This window comes from Eubalaena glacialis, chromosome 14 (genome assembly GCF_028564815.1).
Source record: "Eubalaena glacialis isolate mEubGla1 chromosome 14, mEubGla1.1.hap2.+ XY, whole genome shotgun sequence".
NCBI lineage: Eukaryota > Metazoa > Chordata > Mammalia > Artiodactyla > Balaenidae > Eubalaena > Eubalaena glacialis.
In genome coordinates, this window is record NC_083729.1 from 26,367,632 (window position 1) to 26,391,196 (window position 23,565).

At 32.9% G+C, this 23,565-nt stretch overlaps 1 protein-coding gene across 1 annotated transcript in view; it reads left to right on the forward strand.

Annotated features, from left to right (window-relative positions):
• The window catches only part of BIRC6 (baculoviral IAP repeat containing 6), a 242,855-nt gene that overhangs the window by 115,825 nt on the left and 103,465 nt on the right, over nucleotides 1–23,565 (forward strand). The window contains 11 exon segments of the mRNA XM_061168520.1: nucleotides 2,001–2,111; nucleotides 3,593–3,726; nucleotides 7,151–7,278; nucleotides 12,783–13,345; nucleotides 14,295–14,470; nucleotides 15,449–15,545; nucleotides 15,693–15,887; nucleotides 16,683–16,883; nucleotides 19,123–19,402; nucleotides 20,708–20,964; nucleotides 21,215–21,323. Of these exon segments, the coding sequence (XP_061024503.1) occupies nucleotides 2,001–2,111; nucleotides 3,593–3,726; nucleotides 7,151–7,278; nucleotides 12,783–13,345; nucleotides 14,295–14,470; nucleotides 15,449–15,545; nucleotides 15,693–15,887; nucleotides 16,683–16,883; nucleotides 19,123–19,402; nucleotides 20,708–20,964; nucleotides 21,215–21,323 (2,251 nt within the window).

Below are 23,565 nucleotides of genomic sequence, written 5' to 3' on the forward strand. Positions count from 1 at the left end.
ATAGGAATCTGTTTAAAGAAAAGTAAAAATCATTTATTCCTGATGCTTTCTCTCTAGAGATGTGCATCATGCATGGGCTTCACATGGCCTGTCTGTCAGCCTTAGTGACAGCCACACTGGCTTATGGTCCTACTTAACATCTGCATTCTCTCAGCAAGAGCCAGCCCTACTTTAATTATTAGGTTTCCTTTTGTTTCACTGTATTAATGATTATTATTATACATTTTGCTCCCATCACTTTTTTTTTTAATTATTTATTTATTTATGGCTGCGTTGGGTCTTCGTTTCAGTGCGAGGGCTTTCTCTAGTTGCGGCAAGTGGGGGGCCACTCTTCATCGCGGTGCGCGGGCCTCTCACTATCGCGGCCTCTCTTGTTGTGGAGCACAGGCTCCAGACGCGCAGGCTCAGCAGTTGTGGCGCACGGGCCTAGTTGCTCCGCGGCATGTGGGATCTTCCCAGACCAGGGCTCGAAGCCGTGTCCCCTGCATTGGCAGGCAGATTCTCAACCACTGCGCCACCGGGGAAGCCCCCATCACTTCTTAAAACTTTGTTATTGTGAGAAACATTAAGCATAAACAAGAGTGAATAGAAGGGTAAAAAAAGTAATTATTTCTTACTATCATCAGGTATTTTGTCAGTATTCAAATTTCCAATTGTCTAAACTATTACAGAATTTTTTTTGTATATTTGAAATAGATTCCATATAGAGTCTACAAATTTTAATTAATTATGTTTCTTAATTCCTCTAATCTGTCTTTTTTTTTTAATCCCCTTGTAAAGTTTGGTTGTTTGTCTTTCAAGATTCCCTAGGTCCCGATTTTTAGTGATTGTATCTCTGTGATGTCCTCTCTACTTTCTATAAATTGGTAATCAGACATGGAGCTTAATCTGATTCGAGTTTTTTTTTTTTTTAAGGCAGTTTCATAGGTTGTCTTTTTTTATGTTGTTAATAGACACTAATGATTAATGCCTAGAATTATTAGCAATTCACAGGAATTTTTGAAATGAAGATAGTCTAATTTTGTTATTCCTTTTTAATTTATTAACTGAAATACTTCCATAAAGAGAAACTTCCTTTCATGTGCTATCATGTCACCCTTTGGAGGTACAGTTTTTATATAGAGCCAGGAAAAATGCTGGAAATTTTCTGTATTTTAAAATTAAATTTAAAAATTAATTGGTTCACAAGTAGTCTATAATCATGACCACTTAGTTTCCTTAGTAAATATCTGTATAAGTTCATGATTTTAAAATATTTCTTACATTTCTGTTACAATCATTACGTTTATTGATGCTGAAATTATGCTGTTTGTGGTCAGTAAGATGATGCTTCATTAGATTCTTTTGGTTTTGTTTTTTGTGAAATACACAACTATATCTTTGTTAGATTTTAATATCATAGGTGTTTCAAACTATATTTCCTGCCTGAGATCTGGAATCAGCCATTATACACAGAGTTTTAAGGGCAAAAACTGGGCACTGTATTATGTTTGTTTATTTTTAATAACTTTTTTGGCTCCTCCACCTGCCACATGTGCTTCTTATTTAGGCCTTGCAGGTGACTTAGTTATTGTTTTAGTTTGTACTTTTTTTGTGAAGTTACATTGGTTTTGAATGGTCAGCCCCATCCCTGTCTTTCCAATATGCCCTATTATTTTCAATTTTTCGTTTTGCAGAATGTGAGGATTTTTATTAGTAAAGCACAAATTGTGTTACAGTAGAAATGCCTGTAGTTTGGAAAGGACAACAAATGTATAGTGATGACATGTTATTTTATTTGTCGTGGGATGAGCTTTAACCTTAGACATAAAATGTTATTGACTCTCTAATGCTTAGTTATGTTTAATGGGGAACTCTTATTTATATGTTTAGAGGACACTAGGTAGTGAATTGATTTAAAAAAATAATGTCATGTTTTAAAATTTATTCTTTTTGTTTTAATTCTTAGTAAACATTTGCTTTTTCTGAGTTAAAATTTCCCCTTTCTCTTTTCCACATAGCATCAATAACTAGCTTTCTCACAGTGTTAGCGTGGTATCCCAATACTTTGCTCCGGACATGGTGCCTTGTGCTTCATAGTCTAACACTCATGACAAACATGCAGCTTAATCGTAAGTCCAAATATTTATTCCTTTAAATCTCTGACATATACTTTATTATTCTTGCTATCAGATTCTTAAAAAAGATTTTTTCAAGAAGTGATATAGTTGTGCAAATGATTAAATTCTTTATTTGAATATGTCTCTTCTGAATTTGTTCTTTTTGTTGTTGTTCTTAATGTATCCTGCCCTTTGTGCTTCTTTACTTTGATTATATACTCTCATCTATCTACAGTTACAAGATCAAATTATATTTTTACCTTCTAAAAACTTTTACTAGTTTTTAAAAATTGATTACTTTTAGAGTACAAAGTCAAATATTAAATGTTAGTCTATGTCTTGTGTTGGTTATTTATTCTTTTTAAAGTAAGTTAGCAGTTAAAAATGATTTATTAATTATAATATTCATGAACATATATGACTAGGTTCCTCGGTTTATGCTTTTCACATCTAAAACCTATATTCACTGAACCTTATCGCTTCCTCTCAGATTCTAAAGTCCTATTAGTTTCCTACTTTCTTCACCCCACTCCTTTATTTCCCATTTAAGATAGTAAAATTAATTTCTGAACCTTTTAAGAAAGGAACTTTTAGTGCTTTCTGTGGCTTTCTGTATCTCAAAGTCACAAAGATACTCTCATACATTATCTTCTGTAATGCTTACTGGTTTTACTTTTTACATTTAGGTCTAGATTTTATCTGACATTCTTGAGGTTGTTGGGAAGTAGGTATCAAAGTTCATATTAGAGAGCAAGGAGTAGCCATTTGTGAGTTGAAATCTTCATTCCATCTGTAGGTTATGACAGCAGGTGGGTGGATTTCATCCCCATTCTCTTTGGGCTTAATTTCATTGACTAGAAAGCAGCGTCACATTGATAAAGGTATTAATTAAAATCTTTGCTGAGACTCAAAATGCTACTTCATTTTTTCATTTGGAATATAATATTTTCCAAATATGGGATTGAAAACATCCCTATGTGATACTGAAGATAGATTTGACTCAAGGATATTTTATTCACTTCAGAAAACTTGTGCATTGTCTGTGTATCAGTTAACAGTATACAACCTTTATGTAGCTGACATGCAAAAATGAATAGGTTTTGCTTCAGTTTATCTTCGAAGGCTGTGTTAAAATTTACCTGAAAAATAGATCTTTATTTCTGGAAGGGGGAAATAATTACTAAGAATAGGCTCACCAAAAGGGCAGTAAGCATTTAGTTATTTCTTTTCCACTTGACTGTATACTGAATAAGATGCACATTAAACTAGGTATTTTTCACAGCCAAATTAGGAGAGAGGCAGGAGATCTATGGCAGATGAAAATATAGAATGAGGCTCAGTCAGTGCAGTAGAGATTCAGATCCTTTTAGTAACCCCCAGGAATATGTGAGTTTTCTTTGAAACTAAAATGTTTTAAATACTGCATTTCCATTGTTTCGGGGTCCTTTTGTTGAGGACTTTTTTTTTTTTTTTTTTTTTTTAATGTTTTACAGCTGGTTCCAGTACTGCCATTGGAACTCAGGAGAGTACTGCCCATCTGCTGGTTTCAGATCCAAACCTGATTCATGTTTTAGTGAAATTTCTTTCTGGCACCAGTCCACATGGAACAAATCAACACAGTCCACAGGTAATGTGACTTCTGAAAACCAGTGATAGGCCCAGATTATACAGTAAACTTATTTGTAAAGGAAATTTTAAGTGCACCTAAATACGTAAAATTTTCATTGCTAAAGCATTAAATGATGGCCTTTTATGTATCAATGTAATAAAATGTTTTGAATTACATATAATAATAGCTATGCTGAAACTGAATTATAGCAGGTAGTAAGTTTTCTCTTGGAATTTTACTGGATTTTTATGTAGAGATATATTTTTGGTGTTAATTTTATATAATTTGAGAAACATTCTAAACAAATATTTACCTTAATGTTAGGGAAGCATTTAAAAAATTGGGGAATTTAAAAATTTTTTTAAATAATGTGTTATGTTAAATGACCTCTATTATCAAGATTGACAGGTCACCTAACTTAATTCTTTTATACTATTAAGTATTTTATTTAACAAAAAACAAAAAGATGGCATCAATGGACCTAAAGGGTATTACAATATGTGAAATAAAACAGAGAAAGACAGATGCCATATGAGTTCTCTTATATGTGGAATCTAGAAAACAAAGCAAATGAAGAAACATAACAAAACTGAAATTGAGTCCTAGATACAGGGAACAAACAGCTGGTTGCCAGAATGGGGGATGGGGGTTGGGGGTGGGGGAAGGAGGGTGAGGGAAATTGAGAGGTACACATTTCCAGGTACAAAATAAATCACCAGTATAAAATGTACTGTGTGGGGCGTATAGTCAATAATAACGCAATATCTTTATGATGACAGATGGTAACTAGTCTTATTGTGGTGAGCATTTTGAAATGTATAGAAATATCAAATCACTGTGTTGTACACCAGGAACTAACATAGCGTTGTAGGTGAATTTTACTTCAAAAACAAACTCATAGAAAAAGAGATCAGATTCGTGATTACCAGAGGCAGGGGTTGGGGGAATTGGATGAAGGTAGCCAGAGGGCAAAAACTTCCAGTTACAAGACAAGTAAGTACTAGGGGTGTAATGTACAACATGATAAATATAATTAACACTTCTGTATGTTATATGTGAAAGTTGTTGAGAAAGTAAATCTTGAGACTTCTCATCATAAAGAAAAAAATTTTTTCTTTTATTTTGTATCTATATGAGACGATGGATGTTCTCTAAACTCACTGTGGTCATCGTTTCATGATGTCTTAAGTCAAATCATTATGCTGCGCACTTTAAACTTATGCAGTCCTGTATGTCAATTATATCTCAAAACTGAAATGAAAAAAAATATTGCTTTTGTTAATTCAGAAAAAAAAGATATATCAGAGCTTATAAACATTTTTAGTCTAACCACAGATTTCTTTTATATCAGTTTAGCTTTTGTTATATTGTACTGCTTTAAAAAATATCTTTCCTTCATTATATTTCTTTTCACATAAAATACATTTAGTGTTCATAGCATCTTTCCAATGGACGTTATTCAAGATTATCTTGCAAAGTTATCTTTTATTTCTTAGCTATGTGCTTATCTATGTGCTAGGTCTAGGTGCTGTTCTAGGTTCTAGGGATTTTAAGTAGTTACCCTGTCCGAGTCTCTGCCTTTCTTGGAGCTTAAGTTCTGTTGGATACATTTAGTCAGTACTCTCATACTGAATAGACTTGAATTTTGTAGAGCATCATAAAATAAACCAGACAAGGAAAAAAATGAGAAGGAACAAACTACTTGTAATTAGATTGGGCCAGAGTTTTGATGGGGGCAGAGGCATGTTATCAAGTGATTATTACACATAAAGATTGCATGAATTTGGAATGTGAAGATTCCTGAAATCACTGATTCCAGCTTCTTTATTTTACATATGAGAAAACATGCATTATCTGCATTGCCCACAATTATACAACTAGTTAGTGGTAGAGCCTAGGTGTCAGGAAACATGCCGCTGTATAAAGTAGTGTTTTTTCCGCTCCTTTTTTTTTTTTTAAAGGCAAAGTAAAAGTTACTGAAGGTCAAGCTTTCCTCAGATATTTTGGTTTTGTAGTTTGGTTATGAATGTTATGATTTTTATACTCAGTGTTAGAAATTGTTAACTTTAAAATGGTTTGGAGAATTACGTTGCATTTTGTTTTTCCCAAAACTCCTCTAGAGTTTTATGATCATAACATTCCAAAACGTACTTCAGGATACTTGGTGTGGTTCTCACTATCATTTTTTTTTCATTGAAGAGATAGAAGTTTGGGAAAACATTTTTTTACAAATTGATACAGGTTCGTTTTTAGGTTTAAGGGGTTTTTTGTAGGGTTTTTTCCCCAATTCACTTTAGTATTTGCTCTGCTAGTCATTAGAAGCATGACCTTTTGTGGATCACTTAACCTGTCTGAGTCTGAGTTCTTTTGTTTTGAAATGGGATAATTAAGAAGATTGTGAAAATCAGTACATAAGTTCTTTGTGCTTTTGAAAGCATTATAAAGATATTCTTGTGTAATTCAGGTGAGTCTTTTTCTGTATTGAACTAAATAAAAGTAACATAAGTTATTCTAAACCATAATGAAAAAAAATATTGACAATAGAATCTATAATTTTCGATTGAAAATAAATATATCAAGACCTAAAAGCTTAATTGGTTTCCTGCTATCACTGTTAATATTTTTGTTCTTCAAATGAAAAGTTTCACCCGTATGGCTCTTGACTTAACGTTTGATGCTTTTTTCTTTTTTACAGGGAAAGAGAATTTTTTTTTCACATCTTTATACAATGTTGTGTTAGTTTCTGCTGTACAACAAAGTGAATCAGCTATATGTATACATATATCCCCATATCCCCTCCCTCTTGAGCCTATCCTCCCTCCCTATCCCATCCCTCTAGGTCACCACAAAGCATTGAGTTGATCTCCTTGTGCTATGCAGCAGCTTCCCACTAGCCATCCTTTTTACGTTTGGTAGTGTATATATGTCAGTGCTACTCTGTCACTTCATCCCAGCTTCCCCTTCCCCCGCCGTGCCCTCAACTCTGTTCTCTATGTCTGCGTCTTTATTCCTGCCCTGCCACTAGGTTCATCAGAACCACTTTTTAAAATTCCTTATATGTGCATTAGCATACAGTATTTGTTTTTTTCTTTCTGACTTACTTCACTCTGTATGACAGATTCTAGGTCCATCCACCTCACTACAAATAACTCAGTTTCATTCCTTTTTATGGCTGAGTAATATTCCATTGTATATATGTGCCACATCTTCTTTATCCATTCATCTGTTGATGGACATTTAGGTTGACAAAGGATTAATCTCCAAAATATACAAGCAGCTCATGCAACTCAATATCACAAAAACAGACAACCCAATCCAAAAATGGGCGGAAGACCTAAGTAGACATTTCTCCGAAGAACACATACAGATGATACTTTTTAAATGAATAATTCTGTAAATGGGATCAGTAAGCAGTTGTCAACAGAATTTCATTTCTCTTCAGGTTGGTCCAACAGCTACGCAAGCTATGCAGGAATTTCTTACCCGATTACAAGTGCATCTTTCTTCAACATGTCCTCAGATATTCAGTGAATTTTTGCTCAAGCTAATTCATATACTTTCAACAGAAAGGTAAATTTCAAGGCGTTACATATATTCCTGATATAGAAGCAATAGGTAATCCTCCAAATTAATTTTCCCTTAGCATTTGTTGGGAGTTTATCTGGGAACAGATTAAGCAGGACGATATTAGGAATTAAGAGGGAAAGGTTTATTGGTATGTTTCCTGGTTGTTTTCATTTCTTTTCATTATGGCTCTCCCAGATCCTGAACTCCTTCTATTGTGAAAGGAATAATGGGTTCATAGATTAGGAATTATAAACCTTCTAGGTGAAATTTACTTGAAGCTGTTTAAATTGTTCTAGAATACAGGTAGAGAATTAAAGCTACCAGTAATTTTATTTGAAACCTATATTTGATAAAACCCAAAAAAGATATCTTAAAAAAGAAAATTAAATACTAATCTCATACAGAAATCCTAAATAAATTGATTACCAAAGTCAGGCAGTAGGTTAAAAGAATAAACTGTGACCATGATGGGTTGATTCTTAAAATGCGTGACTGCTTCGATATCATGTATCATATTAATGAATCATTTTCGTCATAGTTTAAGACATTTCATAAAATCCAACATTACTTTCTGATAAAACTTTTAATGAAATATAAACAGTATCATCTTAAAGTTACAAAAAAAACATTATGAACAAACCAAACTCCAGTATGTTTGATTATTTTAAAAATTCCCATTAATATCAGGAAAAATTAAAGCTGCTGTTTGCTATCTTTATTATTTAATTTCATTGTGGAAGTGCCAGTGAATTTTTAAAAAATTAATGTATGTTAGAAAATGATTAAAATCACTTGTAGATTTTATCACTCTTTAAAAATTAGTTCGAAAATATTAGAAATCAGAAAAAGATATGATTTATAATAGTTACCATAAAATTAATAATTTATTCATAATAATAGTTATTTTTCATAGATCAGTAGCAAAATTCCTGAAACCTAATATAAAAATTAACACAAAAAATTTATATGGTGATATGTTTTCATAGCTGCAGAAAATTTTATAGTACTATCCTCATTTGTTTTCTTCCTCCTTTATAACTATTTTAAAATACTAATGTGGTTGTAGTTCAACTTGTTTATAGTGTATACACAGTAAAACACAGGTGTGGGAAGGAGTAGATTCACAAAACCAAAAGCATGCTGTTATGATATGCATCTGTGTATGTGGAAAACATGAACTTGAGGTTTTTGTGTGATATAAATAAAACCAACTAAAGCAAAAACCAGTTATCATGGAGTTCATTTTTCTTTTAACTAGGCTTTTTTTTAAACTTTATGTGAGACCTCTAAATACACTCATTAGATGTAGACTTGAGTATAGTTCTGTCTGTGTAGGGTCTAGCAGTAAAAGGTTTCATATGAAAATTCAGTACATTTACTCTAACATTTCCTACAGAAATATCAATCTTGTTTTAGTTTATAACGTGCTGTCTTTTTTTAAAAAATCTATTTTATATCTTTTTTTATAAGTAAAGGTATTTATAGGTTTACGTGCCTCAAACACTAATTAGAATTTTTTTTTCCAGCTACTCTTCCACAGCCTTCCACCCTGTACACACCTCATACATTTTCTAGCACATTTTCTTTAATTGGGTCCATAACATTGGCCCAAATATATTCTTAGCTTTTGTTTTCTTTGTTTTGTATGTTTTTAAGAAAGTGTCTGGTATCCGTATAAATTAGCCTGCAGCTTTTTAGTTCAATTAATAATATAGGTTGAAAAGAAGTACCCAGACTTCATATGAAGAGGGCACTCATTTTTATCACATAAGTGTTTTGCAGGTATATTCTCTTGGTCTGTGGATTATATTTTCATTTTCTTAACAATATCTTTGAAAAAGCAGCTTTTAATTTTGATGAAATTTTGTCAGTTTTTTCTTTTATTTATTATTATTTTTGTTTCATAACAATATCCTTGCTTAACCCAAGATCATAGAGATGATCCTCTATGCTTTCTTCTAGAAATTTTATTGTTTTAGGTTTTACATGTAGGTTATATTGAGTTAAATTTTGCATTTGGGTCTAAGTTCTTTTTTTTCTTTTTTTTTTTTTGCCTATGGATGATGTCAAATTGTTACTATACCATTTGTTGAAAAAAACATCCATTTTAAATTGAATTCTCTTTCTGCCTTTTCCAGAAATCAATTGACCGTATTTGTTTTGCTCAATTTCTAGACTCTATAGAAGTGATGTTTTTGTCTATTCTTTTCCGATACCACACTGGTTTGGTATTTTTATATTATTTCTCGAGGTCTGGTAGTGTGGATTTTCCAACTTTGTTCTTGTTGTTTTAGAGTTGTTTTGGCTATTCTGCTCTTTGCTTTTCCATGTAAGTTTTAGGATCAGCTTATTGATCCCCCACCACCCCCACAAAAACAAAAACAAATCAAACCAAAAAACCACTTCTGCTTGATTGTGACTGAATAAGCGTCCATCTGTAGATCAATTTGGGAGGAGTTGTAGGTATATTTATAGATACAGATATAGTTATACATATAGACATAGACACAAAAACATAGTTATACATAGAGTTATATATATATTTGGGATTTTTCTTTGTACAGTCATGTGGTTAGTGAATAATATGTATGTCTTTTTGCTTTTTCTGCACCTACTGTAATGATCATATATTGTTTCTTCTAAAATCTGTAGGTATGATAAATTACATTGATTTTTTTCTTTTAAGTGTTGATCAGTATGCATTCCCAGGATATATACTCACTCGGTCATGATGTATTATCCTTTTTATATCTTGCTGGTTTAAGTAGTTAATGCTTTGTTGCAGATTTTAAAATCTATGCTTATGAGAGATATTTGCATTTTTAAAAATAATGCCTTTGGTTTTTATGTCAAGGTAATCCTGGACTCCTAAAATGAGTGTTTCCTTTTCTGTTTTCTGGAAGAGGTTGTGTAAATTGGATTATTACTTATTTAAATATTTGATAGTAATTGCCATTGAGGCAACCAGGGTCTGGAGTTTTCTTTGTATTAATAGAAAAAAGTTTCTATTTATTTTATAGGTAAAAGATTATTCAGGTTTTCTTTCTTCTTGAGTGAACTTTGGCAGTTTGTGTCTTGAAGGAATTTGTTCATTTCATCTGTGTTGTTGAATTCATTATTTGTAATTTTTTAAATTATGCTTTTAATGTTTATAGTATGTAGTTTGATTCATTCTATCATTTCTGATATTGGTAATTTTAATCTTAATTTATCTTGGTCATTCTTGCTAGAGGTTTATAACATTGATATTTTCAAAGAACCAACTTAAAGCTTTGTTGATATTCTTTATTTTTTCATTTCCAGTTTCATTAAATTTTGCTCTAATAGTTATTATTTCCTTCTTTCAGTTTTTCTTGTATAAGTGTTTGACAATATGTGTCTCTTAATTGATCTGTTAGACCACTTTACATTTAATGTAGTTATTGATTTAGTGGACTAAGATTTATCACTTTGCCAGTTTTGTTTATTTAATCTATTCTTCGCTTAAAAATTTTTTTTCTTGGCTACTTTTGGATTAAGTAATTTTTTATAATGATTTCATTTTGTTTCTAGTATTATTATTTATAACAAAGAAATTTTGATTATAGTGTTTTCCCTAGCTTTTCAATATACGTCTTTATTTCATCACATTCTGCTTTCATATATTATTATACCTTAGCACACATATAATGTAAGAACTTTACAGCAGTAAATCTAGTTTCTTTCTCTCATCTTTTGTGATGTAGATATCATATGTTTACTTTTACATACGCTGTAAACATAATACATCCCTACAATTTTTGCTTTAGATAATCACATATCTTTTAGACACTGAAGTAAAATAGTATTTATGCCTGGAAATGGACAAGACTCTTCTACTGGGTGATTAGTGTGAGGATTTGAATCACTCTTTTCAAGATTTGACCTGGCTTTGGTTTTGTTGTTGCTATGGTTACCTTTTGTGTTTTGTCAGCTTCAAAATGATCTAGTTAGCTTCTGTTTCGATGTGAGTCAGGGTAAAGGGGGTTGTTTCCAGTTTTATTGTTCCGTCCTTAGCTTTTGTTGTTCCTTATACATTTGTACCACAGAGGGACTCTCTCTCCATGGCTCCATCTCTAGCAGTCAGCTGCTTTTGCTTATTTCTTAATGTTCACTAGACTCCTAGTGATGGCAGGTGTTTTCCGATATTGTGTCCAGCCTCAGTCTTTGGCAGGCCCTCTGTGACTGAACCTCAGGGGAAGGAGCTTTCTCAATAAATTTTTCCTTCTTTTTGTCAGCCAAACTCTGGCTTGTATCTTTGGCCATTTCTGAGGAGAGCATTTCCTTCTCTCCAGTGGTAGGAAGCAGCTATTGGTATTTGAGGGTTTTTTTCACTAGCACCAAATACATGGTGTCTTTTTTTAACACCATTTCCCTGATTATCTGACATCAACCTGTGTCCTACAGTTCAGTTCTATTCTGCCGCTATCCAAAGTTAGCCTCAGATTTACAGTTTTAACTGCTCAGTCCCACAAGACTGCCTTTACTTCAGAGGGCACTTGCAAGTCCAAGGTCCCCAGGTTACCCACATTTTTGTATCATTTGACTACAAATTCAGGGGTTCTCACAATGCCCCCCTCAGGTTCAGTAATTTGCTAGAAGGACTCACAGAACTCAGGAAAAACACTTTACTTATTTTACCAGTTTATTATAAAGTATAGCTCAGGAACATCCAGATGGAATAGATGCACAGGGCAAGATATGTGTGGGGGATGGTGAGGGAGGATGCCTGTGAATGGGTATGAACTCCAAGGGTTCAGTGTTACCACCCTTACATACCTGGGGTTGAACAACTTGTTAAATATTTTAGCTGAATTCTTCTTATCCATATGTATATTGCCAGCATCTCGACTTCCCAGATTCTGTGACAGGAAAGCCAATGCTCATATTCTGTCGTCTTGGAGGAGGTTCCTATCTTTTCATGGATTTCAGCCTTTTTGGTACTCTCTTGACCTTAGCTCTCTGATGGGTTCAAGAAAAGTTACGACTTTAGAGTTAATTTGGCTTTTTTTATTGTTAAGTTGGGGCTGATGATCTTTGCAGCTTTCTGTTTCTTAGGTGTAAGTAGAACTTGAGAGCATTCAATTTTGATGCATAAGAATTACTTGATTGATTCTTAATTTTTGAAAATCAAAATCAGTAAGAAATGTTTAAACTAACAACATTTGAGGTTGTAACAAACCAGAGCTCATTCATTATGAGGAGTGCCTTGTGATATGTAATTATTTTAGTCTGTAGCTTCAAAATCAACTCTTTGATTTACTTGTCCTTCAGTTTTCTATTTGGAAGGGAATTCATTTTTTATTTTGTAAGATAAAATGGAGGTAAGAACAAGAAGGACTCAGGAAGAGATGGAAACTCTTTGCTACAAAATGAAATAGTGAATACCAGGAGTTTAATTATTGTTTAGCTTTCTTGTGTTCTGGTGGTTACTTCTTTCAAAACAATTTAAAATGGATTAATTTTTAATCCTCTCTCTTTTTTTGCAGGGGTGCCTTCCAGACAGGCCAAGGACCTCTTGATGCCCAAGTAAAGCTCTTAGAATTCACTTTGGAGCAGAATTTTGAAGTCGTTTCAGTTAGTACTATTTCTGCTGTGATAGAGTCTGTCACTTTTTTAGTGCACCACTATATCACTTGCTCAGACAAAGTAATGTCTCGAAGTGGATCAGATAGCTCAGTGGGTGCTCGAGCATGCTTTGGGGGACTCTTTGCCAACCTCATTCGTCCAGGTGATGCAAAAGCAGTTTGTGGTGAAATGACAAGAGATCAACTCATGTTTGATTTGTTAAAACTGGTTAACATTTTAGTACAGCTGCCTCTTTCGGGCAATAGGGAATACAGTGCAAGAGTGTCTGTGACCACCAATACGACAGACAGTGTTTCAGATGAAGAAAAAGTTTCAGGAGGCAAAGATGGTAATGGAAGCAGTAGTAGTGTTCAAGGATCACCTGCATATGTTGCTGACTTAGTGTTAGCCAACCAACAGATAATGAGCCAGATTTTGTCAGCTCTGGGCCTGTGTAATAGCAGTGCCATGGCGATGATAATTGGTACGTATTAATATTAAGAATATTAATCTTTTACTTGTTTCTAGTACTATATCTCTTTAGCAATGTACGAATTCATTTTCTTTTTACTTTATAACGCAGTTACTTTTTTTGTAAACTTCTTAGCATGACTGATTTTTATTAGTGAACACTTTTATAGAGTGGCTTCAATCAGTTGAAAACTTTTAAGTGTGAATTTTTTAAAAATTGGAAAATACTAACAAAATAACTTGTAGTGAATTAAGAAAAAAAAATCAGTCTTGTAAGTTAGGTACCGTAATTTATAGTCATGTATCTCTAACCTTTTAAAGATGAAGAATTTCACATCAAATTTCGTATTAGGGAATGAGTAAGATTTATTTATTCACAGTTTTTTAAAAAGTGACGTATAAAATTTTGTTCAAGTTTAACAGTTTCTGTGACACATATACCAATGTAAAATTTATATATTGTTGCTTTACTTTTCTACCTATTTGAAAGCTAATATACTATGTTAATTTTTTTAACTAATTAAACTTCTGTAAATTGTGACAAAATCCATTCCTGATATATTTTTGCTTATTAGTATTTCTTTTTTCATGTAAGGGAAACAACCATATCTTTTTGATTAAAAGTTTTGAGGTTTAGTTACATAATAGTATCACTTATTTTTCTCTCCTTTTCTTTTTGGTATGTATAATTATGTTCCTCAGTCATGTAATAGAGCAACTTTATTGTTACCAACAACAGAGGTATCTCCTATAAAAGATACCAAAAAACATCCTCTACTGAATGTTATGATAGATATTTTAATTTCTAGATATGTGTATATGTATACACACACACACAGCTTTTATGTACCCATCCTTCAGTGGTTTGGGGGGAAAATGGCTTTTAAGACTCTCTATTTTAATTATTATTGGTTTTTAAGGATATGCTTTTTAAAAATGTGTAACCTTTTTATTTAAACTAGGGGCAAGTGGATTACATCTCACCAAACACGAAAACTTTCATGGTGGGTTAGATGCCATATCAGTTGGGGATGGATTATTTACCATACTGACAACACTTAGTAAAAAAGCTTCTACAGTTCACATGATGCTGCAGCCAATTTTAACCTACATGGCCTGTGGATATATGGGCAGACAGGTAAGTTCAATCCAGCAACAATTGCAGTAATTTAAGTAGTTACTAGCAATGGGAGCAGAGAATTATTTGTAAGACAGAGACAGAGTATTCTAGTTATATGTTGGAAAATGAACGGAGTCAGCAGGTGAGAACTATAGATTACTAGTAGAAGTTGGAGAGGAAAGTTTCCTTGAAACTGTCAAAGATGACTGTAGTGATGTAAGAATAAAATGTTTAACATATTTTTAAATTTTAGACTTTCCTTCCATTGTCTTAAGAAGTAGCTCTTTCCTTTTCCCTAACCATAGCATAGTTGAAAACCAACATGTTCTTCATAGATGTTACATGTGAAAATTTAGTATGAGTATTTATTTTCAAGCTTAAGTTACATATTTAGTTTCCTTTCAGTTAAAAGGGGTTAGGGTAATTTTAAAAGAGAAGTAGGTTAGAATGTTACTACTTTTTAAATTTCCTTTTTAAAAAATGAGATTTTAGGAGCCAGTGTGATTATTTTAATTTCTAGTCCATTTACCATTTTTTTCAAAAGCAGATTTTAAAACAATTTCTTAAGGAATCTTCTATATGTCAGTGTATAATTATCATTTTCATAAATATACATTGCATGTGTATATGTATTTCCCCATTGGAAGATACAAAGATATTTGAGAAGGATACATTTTTAAATGAAAGTACTGTCTACTGGAAAACAAAATCAATGTACATTAATTTAAGGTAGAAAATGATAATAGTAGGTAAACACAGACGCAAAAAATGCTGAGTTCAGAGAGGAGACTGTTCACTTCCTTTTTGATTCAGGTAAGATTTCCTCAATATTTTGGCAGACGTTTTGTATTTAGTGATTTAGGTTAAGGTTGCCATTTTATAATAATTAACTGTAAAAGAATATTACATTCAATAAGAAATTTAGTTGTCCTAATTCACAGGAAATTAATAATCACCTTTTAAAAATCACAGTATAACATGTATGGTTTTTTTTAGGGCTCTCTCGCTACTTGCCAGTTATCTGAACCATTATTGTGGTTCATTTTGAGAGTACTGGATACTAGTGATGCCTTGAAAGCATTCCACGATATGGGTAAGACAAAGTTCCAAAACTGTCATTTTAGTGTAATCATTCGATAGTACGTTATGTTCTTATTTTTGTTGTCTTCTGTGAAAGTTGACTCAATGTCAAATCATCTATGTTAAGATAATTTTCATTTAGTATTCTCTTTAAATTTAGGTGGTGTTCAGCTCATTTGCAACAATATGGTTACTAGTACAAGGGCTATTGTAAACACTGCAAGAAGTATGGTATCAACTATTATGAAATTTCTTGACTCTGGTCCGAATAAAGCTGTTGACAGCACTTTGAAAACACGAATACTAGCTTCTGAGCCTGACAATGCAGAAGGGATCCATAACTTTGCACCCCTGGGTAAGAAAAGAGTTATTTCATCTTACGGGTATGAATTTAAGTAGTAGTTAATTGGCTGGTATGAAGCAAAAATAGTTGTCAAAGTAAGTTGATTGTGTTACAGTATCACCATTTTAATTACGAGCCATTGATTTTAAAGGTAGTAGTTTTCCAAACATTCTACTGATTAGAAGGAAGTTTTTAATTGTTCTTTAGTAGTAAAATTTGTTTTTATTTCTGAGTTTAAATAGAACACAATTTATGAAACTAAATAGTAGATTCTTATGTCAGTTTTCATTGTAAATGTTAGTCTTAAAGGACTTGTTCCTTCTTATTTTGAGTGGTACTTTTTTTTATAAGAAGTTTCAGATTTATATAGTTATTCTTTTTTTCCATTCTACATAGTTTCTTTTTATATTTTTCTTTTCATATTTCTAACTCATGAATATTGACAATGTAGAATAAAGGTGATTATTTTCAAGTTGAAGCCTGTATTGGACATTGTTTTTTACTTAAATCATTTAAGAATTACTGTGCTAGATTTGTTGTTGCTAGTTTAGTTTTCATTTGACATGTTAGTACATAGAAATTAGGCAGCAGTTAACAGTGAATTTGTCACCTTGCCAGTTGACTGGATGTCCTGAGGTTTTGTGAATACTGTAACAAATTATGCTAAATGTATTAAGTACATTCATAGTATTAAGTGTTCATGTTTTTAGCTAATTTTTCTAGTGTAATTATTATGGTTTGAATAGTTCTTGATGCCGTATTGGGTTTCTTTTGCGAGTTTTTATTTTATTTAAAATACTTCTGTAGGTACAATCACATCTAGCAGTCCTACTGCCCAACCAGCTGAGGTGCTTTTGCAGGCCACGCCACCCCATAGAAGAGCTCGCTCTGCTGCTTGGTCCTACATCTTTCTGCCAGAGGAGGCTTGGTGCGACCTTACCATTCACCTTCCTGCAGCAGTGCTTCTTAAAGAGATACATATCCAACCTCACCTTGCATCTCTTGCAAGTGAGTAATATTTTTTGTAAAGATCCATCATGAAAATAAACTATAATTTAGAAGCATTTTAAAAATGAGAAAAATAATTAGCAAACAGTGATTAACTTAGATACAATTTCCAGATCGCTTAATTTTGAACAGTTTTAATATAATATTTAACACTACCACCAAATCATTTCCCATCAAATGAATGGACATGGCTATTCCCCTGAAACAAATAGAGTGTGTGATGAAATTTAAACAAATATATTCTAGTTATATATTATTTTGCCTTTCCTCTTCCCTCAAATTTATGAAGCTATCTATATAGCATTAAGATAAAATGAGTTAGTTTATACAACTGTAGACAGCAGTCTTAGTTTTTCTAGGCTAGTCCTCAGTCCTAGCTCTGTAATGTGAAATTAGCATAGATTCCCCTTCCCATTGTAAGGTAATTACATCTGCAAAGAATTTTTTATCGAAATACTTTGTGATATTTTGAATATTTATGATATTTAGATTTTTAATATTTTGAGTATCATTCATTTGATGCATTTTCATTGAATACATTTTGTTGTAACTTTGCAACGTTAAATAATTGAAAAGAATTTTTAGAAAACAAGTTGTACACTAAAAGGAGCAGGAACTCCTTCAAGTATTCATGAAGGAATATGAAGTACTATTTTACATTTATGATGGTCCCCAAATTCTTTCAGTATAAATATAATAATTTGTACAGAATTGTTGAAGTTGTCACAATTATTTATCTTCATTGATTGATTCTTATTGCTATCATATGTCACTCAGTAATTTAATGAAGAACTATAGGGAGTTTTGTAGACCCCTGGCATATTTGGAAGAATCAATTTTTCCACTTATTTGCAAGATTAGATTATTATACTCTAATACAGTTGTGGAATCCACACGTTAGATAAAAATAGATACAATGAATAAAATGGCAGAAGAAAAACAGACTAATGCACAGTGTTTTAGCAGGTCAAAAATAACTATATTACATGGCAAAATATAAGTCAGTGTAAGATTTAGGGGATAATCTAAGATGAGGAGGAAGCTCCTTTTATTCGGAAGGAGAAAGTGGTTCGTGTGAATGGTGGCTTTGGAGTGTAGCTAGAACTTGCACATAGGAATTGCAACACGAAGGATGTTACAATGGAGAACTCTGTACATTATGAAAAATCAGTAGGTTAGGTGTTCTCCAGTACAAGTGTGCTTAATAATTTTGGTTTTGGATTGGAGCAGAAACTGAAGATATAGTGTGTTCCAGTGGAAATAACATAGCCTTTAGAATCAAACATGGGCTTGAATATAAAATGTGCCCTTTGTTCATTTGGGAGTTTGGATTATTTAATCTCTTTGTCAGTTTGTATTAACAGATTCAAAGAGATTAAATAATGTGGATAATACTTATCTCAAAAGGTAAGGTTAAATTTAAAAATTGATGCGACTTGTCTAGTTCTCTGTGTAAACCAGGGGTGTAATTGGCATATAATAAAAGTTACTTCCTAATTTTACCCTTGAAATGAAAGTCAAAGTTCAAAGGTTGTTTTAGTTGATAGATAAATTTATTATATGGGCTTCCATGTTTGTGAGAAAGAAATTTTCCCATAACAGCTGCCAGTTATTACTTCATTGGGCCTCCTTAAATTTTAGCAGGAAATGGTTTTATTTTTAAATATTCTGGATGTTTGTTTAAATTTTGAAAGGCAAAAACAGATTAGAGGCAAAAGCAGTTTCTAAACTCAACTGTGTTTAAAACATAGCAATATGGTAGTAGTGAAATAATGAATTTGTGAAAAAGTACTTTTTTTTTTTTTTTTTTGTTTTTGGGTAAAAGTACTTTTTAAGTTACATTCTTCCCAAATTATTTACAACAGTAAACCATAGCATATTAATCACCATATTGTTGGTGATAATTCTAAGTAAAGTAGAAATAATAGAGTAATTGCCTATTTTTGTTTTCTTGGAGCGAATTAAGTACATGTGGATTGCATATCTTCAGTTACTCTTTTTTTAGGTTAATGTTAGAATTTTTTAAAAACAATTTTTATTATACTGTGAATTTCATATAATAGCTGTAAAATCAATTATGGTGAAAGTCAGTGACAAAGTATGACTTGGTGTATACATTTTCTTTTTATGAGTTCATAATGAATATAACTGAAAGCTGCTGTTTTACTGGGATTGCCACTAAAATATGAACTCTAGTTTACTTTTCCTTTAGTAATTGTTCAATTTTCTCTTCCTGTAGCCTGCCCATCCTCAGTGTCTGTTGAAGTAAGTGCAGATGGGGTAAATATGCTACCATTATCCACTCCTGTTGTCACAAGTGGTCTCACCTACATAAAAATTCAGCTTGTAAAAGCTGAAGTAGCTTCTGCTGTCTGCCTTAGACTTCATCGTCCACGAGATGCCAGCACATTAGGCCTTTCACAAATTAAATTACTGGGCCTCACCGCTTTTGGTACCACTTCTTCAGCAACAGTTAATAATCCTTTTCTTCCATCTGAAGATCAGGTATCCAAAACAAGGTAGGTGGTTTCTCATTCTTAAGAAAAACCTTTCTGTGCTTTTCATGAAATTGTTTATTCTGTGGGTTTTTTTTTTTTTTTTAAGAGTTTAGGAAATTCTTTGTTCCATAGGTATCCAAATAATATCATAATTTTATTAAGTGTAATAAAGAATAATTCTATAGAAGCAAAACCCTGAGGCTGGTTAAAATTGAGATTTATGTGTGTTTAATCCTTGGGATGATCCACAATGTGTTATATGTGGGTGTGGGTTCCAGTTCTTTGGATTGTAGTCTTATGTAAGCATTTCCAAATGCCTATCCCCAAGAATACATCTGAAGCATACAAATTGATCATATAGATAGGCATCTAGCCCTATATGGTAATTCCTAAGTTGCCAGTCTGCAGAGGGTTAGATTTGAACCATACAAACTGACCAGACAAAGAAGGACCTTTAATTTACATTCTTCTGGTAACGTTTGATGGTTGAAAATTTTATAGATTGTCTTAATGTAAGTTTTACCTGACAGAAAAATTTAGGATTTCTTTTTTATTCTCGAGCTGCCAAGACTTTACAGTTTTGCAATTCTATGATCCTTTGCAGTTTATATTTATGCATACAAATATATGTATGTACAAAAACATTTCCTGACTAATTAAATAAAAAGGAAGTTCATAATTCCTAAATGCTACTAGCACTTAAGTATTTTTGTTATGTTATAGGGGAAACTTACTGTGTGTTTAATTCTTTATTGATGTTACAGTATTCTAAAAGTATTCTTTTTTAACGTAGGTTGGTGCTACTTATGAAATACAACATGCTGATCTTTTGGTTTTTTTCTGTCTTTTTTTTTCTGCTTTATAAGTCACAAGGAATTTTTTTTTAAATATATATCCTCTCCTTGTTTTTTATTTAGATTCTTTTCCCATGTAGGTCATTACAGAGTATTGAGCAGAGTTCCCTTGCTATACACCAGGTTCTTATTAGTTATCTATTTTATATATAGTAGTGTATATATGTCAGTCCCAATCTCCCAATTTATCCCTCCCCCCGCTTACCCCCTGGTAACCGTAACTTTGTTTTCTACATCCATGACTCTACTTCTGTTTTGTGAATAAGTTCATTTGTACCCCTTTTTTTTAGACTCCACATATAAGCGATATTGTATGATATTTGTCTTTCTGTGTCTGACTTACTTCACTCAGTATGACAATCTCTAGGTCCATCCACAACATGATGATCTTTGAGAAGTTTTGTTTTACCCCTGAAGTAATTTAAGCTACTTAAATTTACCCATATAGGCCATTTTGTGTTGTGTATTTCAGTATTGGATGGTTACGGTTATTACATCATTGCCTTACTCACATAAGTGATCTGGAAGGAATGATGGCAAGTGCAGCTGCACCTACTGCTAATCTGCTACAGACTTGTGCTGCCTTACTGATGTCTCCGTACTGTGGAATGCATTCACCCAACATTGAGGTTGTGCTTGTAAAGATAGGACTGCAGTCCACTAGAATTGGCCTGAAGCTTATAGACATTCTTCTGAGAAATTGTGCAGCATCAGGCAGTGATCCTACAGGTGACAATTTTGATATTTTAATTTTTACATATCTGTAAAATAATGACAGTTGAACTATGTGATATTTGTGATTAATTCTGTTTCTGAAGTTAACTTCCATTATGGCTTCATTATTTTTGGAGTTTTGTTTTTTTGTTTTTGTTGTTGAAATTTACAGAAGTTATTTTTAATGAATACGATTAAATTGAGCAAATCTTCTCATCCCATTTGCTTATGTAGCAAATTTTTCCTTTTGATTCTTTGTTGCAAGATTTGAATAGCCCTTTACTTTTTGGAAGACTGAATGGACTCTCTTCGGACTCTACGATAGATATTCTTTACCAGCTTGGAACAACTCAGGATCCTGGAACAAAAGACAGGTAGGTATGTGGTGATCTCAGTTTTCATATGAGGACACACATACACACAATCACATGTAGTGAATGTTACTTGGAATGCTTTTTTTTTCTTTTTTTAAATTAATTAGTTTATTTATTTTTGGCTGCGTTGGGTCTTCGTTGCTGCTTGTGGGCTTTCTCTAGTTGCAGCGAGTGGGGGCTGCTCTTCATTGTGGTGCGTGGGCTTCTCATTGTGGTGGCTTCTCGTTGCAGAGCACAGGCTTCAGTAGTTGTGGCTCGCGGGCTCTAGAGCACAGGCTCAGTAGTTGTGGCGCCTGGGCTTAGCTGCTCCGCAGCCTGTGGGATCTTCCCAGACTAGGGCTCAAACCCGTGTCCCCTGCATTGGCAGGTGGATTCTTAACTAGTGCACCACCAGGCAAGTCCTGGAATGCTTTCTTTTTAGATCTTTTCATAAAAGTTAAGCTTAGATATTACTAAACATATAGAAATATAGGAATATTGTGTCCATATTAGGTACTTGGACTATTTTGTTAATAGTAATAATGTTTGTTTTTATTGATTACTTATTGTTATTGATTATATTATTCACGGACAACTTTTCATTAGACTCCTCACCCTCTTTCTCCTGCTTCCTACCACAAAGTGAAACACTATCATACCAAGTAAATAATATCTGAATGTTTCACCTAAATGTTTAGTGATCTTTCAGTATAGGTAATTTTAGATGAGTTTTACTAGTGTAGATCTTCCTTGATGTCTTTTACCTCCAAATTGATAGGGACTCCAAGTAATTTTGAAACATGTTTTTGTTGATAAATTTTTGAATGATACTTTGGCATTCTCTGGTTTTATATATATCATCTGTATCTGGAGAACATATTTATAGAGTGTGTGATTCTATAAATAATATAAATTATCTTCATGCTAGAGATTGTTTCCTGAGTTAATATCCTTTGAAGTATATTGAATATTTTATATCCAATTAATATTCTTTAATATTGTTATTAGTTTGTGTTTAAAGTGAAATCATTTGGTATGTTATTAAATGTCTTACTTCATAAATTATTAACAGATTATTTTTTGTGGGTGCTTACTCATTTTATAGCTATTTACCGAGTAGTTGCTATATGCTTGGCATTGTGCTAATACTGGAGAGGTAAAGTTTATTTAGTCCAGCTTGTGCCCTCAGGATTGGGAAGACAGAGCAGTGTCACTCATAAGGGAAGATTTACGTAGTTCAGACCTAAGGGTATGAATTAGAGTGCCAGACAGTGAAGGCATCTCGGAAAAATTGTTACTTAATCTCTGATAATGTAATAGCTTTCATTTAGTTTAGGGTCATTGCTTTCATGTTCTCTGGATTAAAAATGTTTAAAGGACATATTTAACAAAGTATAATTAGTTTCAGCAGGATAACTTTAAAATATTAAATAGGCTGACTTCCTTTCCATTAAACTTTTTGCTTTATGTAAACTATGTGATACCTGTATTATATTTAAAAATATACTGGAGTATTTTTGACAAAGTAAATATGAATTTATGTCAAATCATAATGGTTAATAGGATTTAAAAATACATTAGGGCTTCCCTGGTGGCGCAGTGGTTGAGAGTCTGCCTGCCAATACGGGGGACACGGGTTCGAGCCCTGGTCTGGGAGGATCCCGCATGCCGCGGGGCAACTGGGCCCGTGAGCCACAATTACTGAGCCTGCGCGTCTGGAGCCTGTGCTCCGCAACGGGAGAGGCCGCGATAGTGGGAGACCTGCGTACCGCGATGAGGAGTGGCCCCCACTCGCCGCAACTGGAGAAAGCCCTCGCACAGAAACGAAGACCCAACACCGCCAAAAATAAATAAATAAATAAAAAATAAAAATAAAGGAATTCCTTTAAAAAAAATACATTAAAAATATGTGCTAAATATTTTTCTGGAATAGGTTTCTTTACATCTCTTGTGATTATTTTAAAAAATTTTTTTTCATAAGAAAATTGCACTTAAAATTATTTTCTTAGCATAAATGCAAATGTAAATATTTCAGAATGTTTCAGAACTAACATTAATGACAAGATTGTTGGCTGCTGTTTTTCTAGAAAATGTTACTCTTCTGTAATTGCCTCATCTCCCTTCTTTTTCTATGACTTGTCCTTATGTCCTGTCATATGAAATTTAATGCATCTTACCCTTCAGTCCTTCAGGGTAGAGAGAGTGATTAAGTAGTATTATATACCTTCCAATTCCCATTTCTTTTACCCTGAAGCAGAGAATC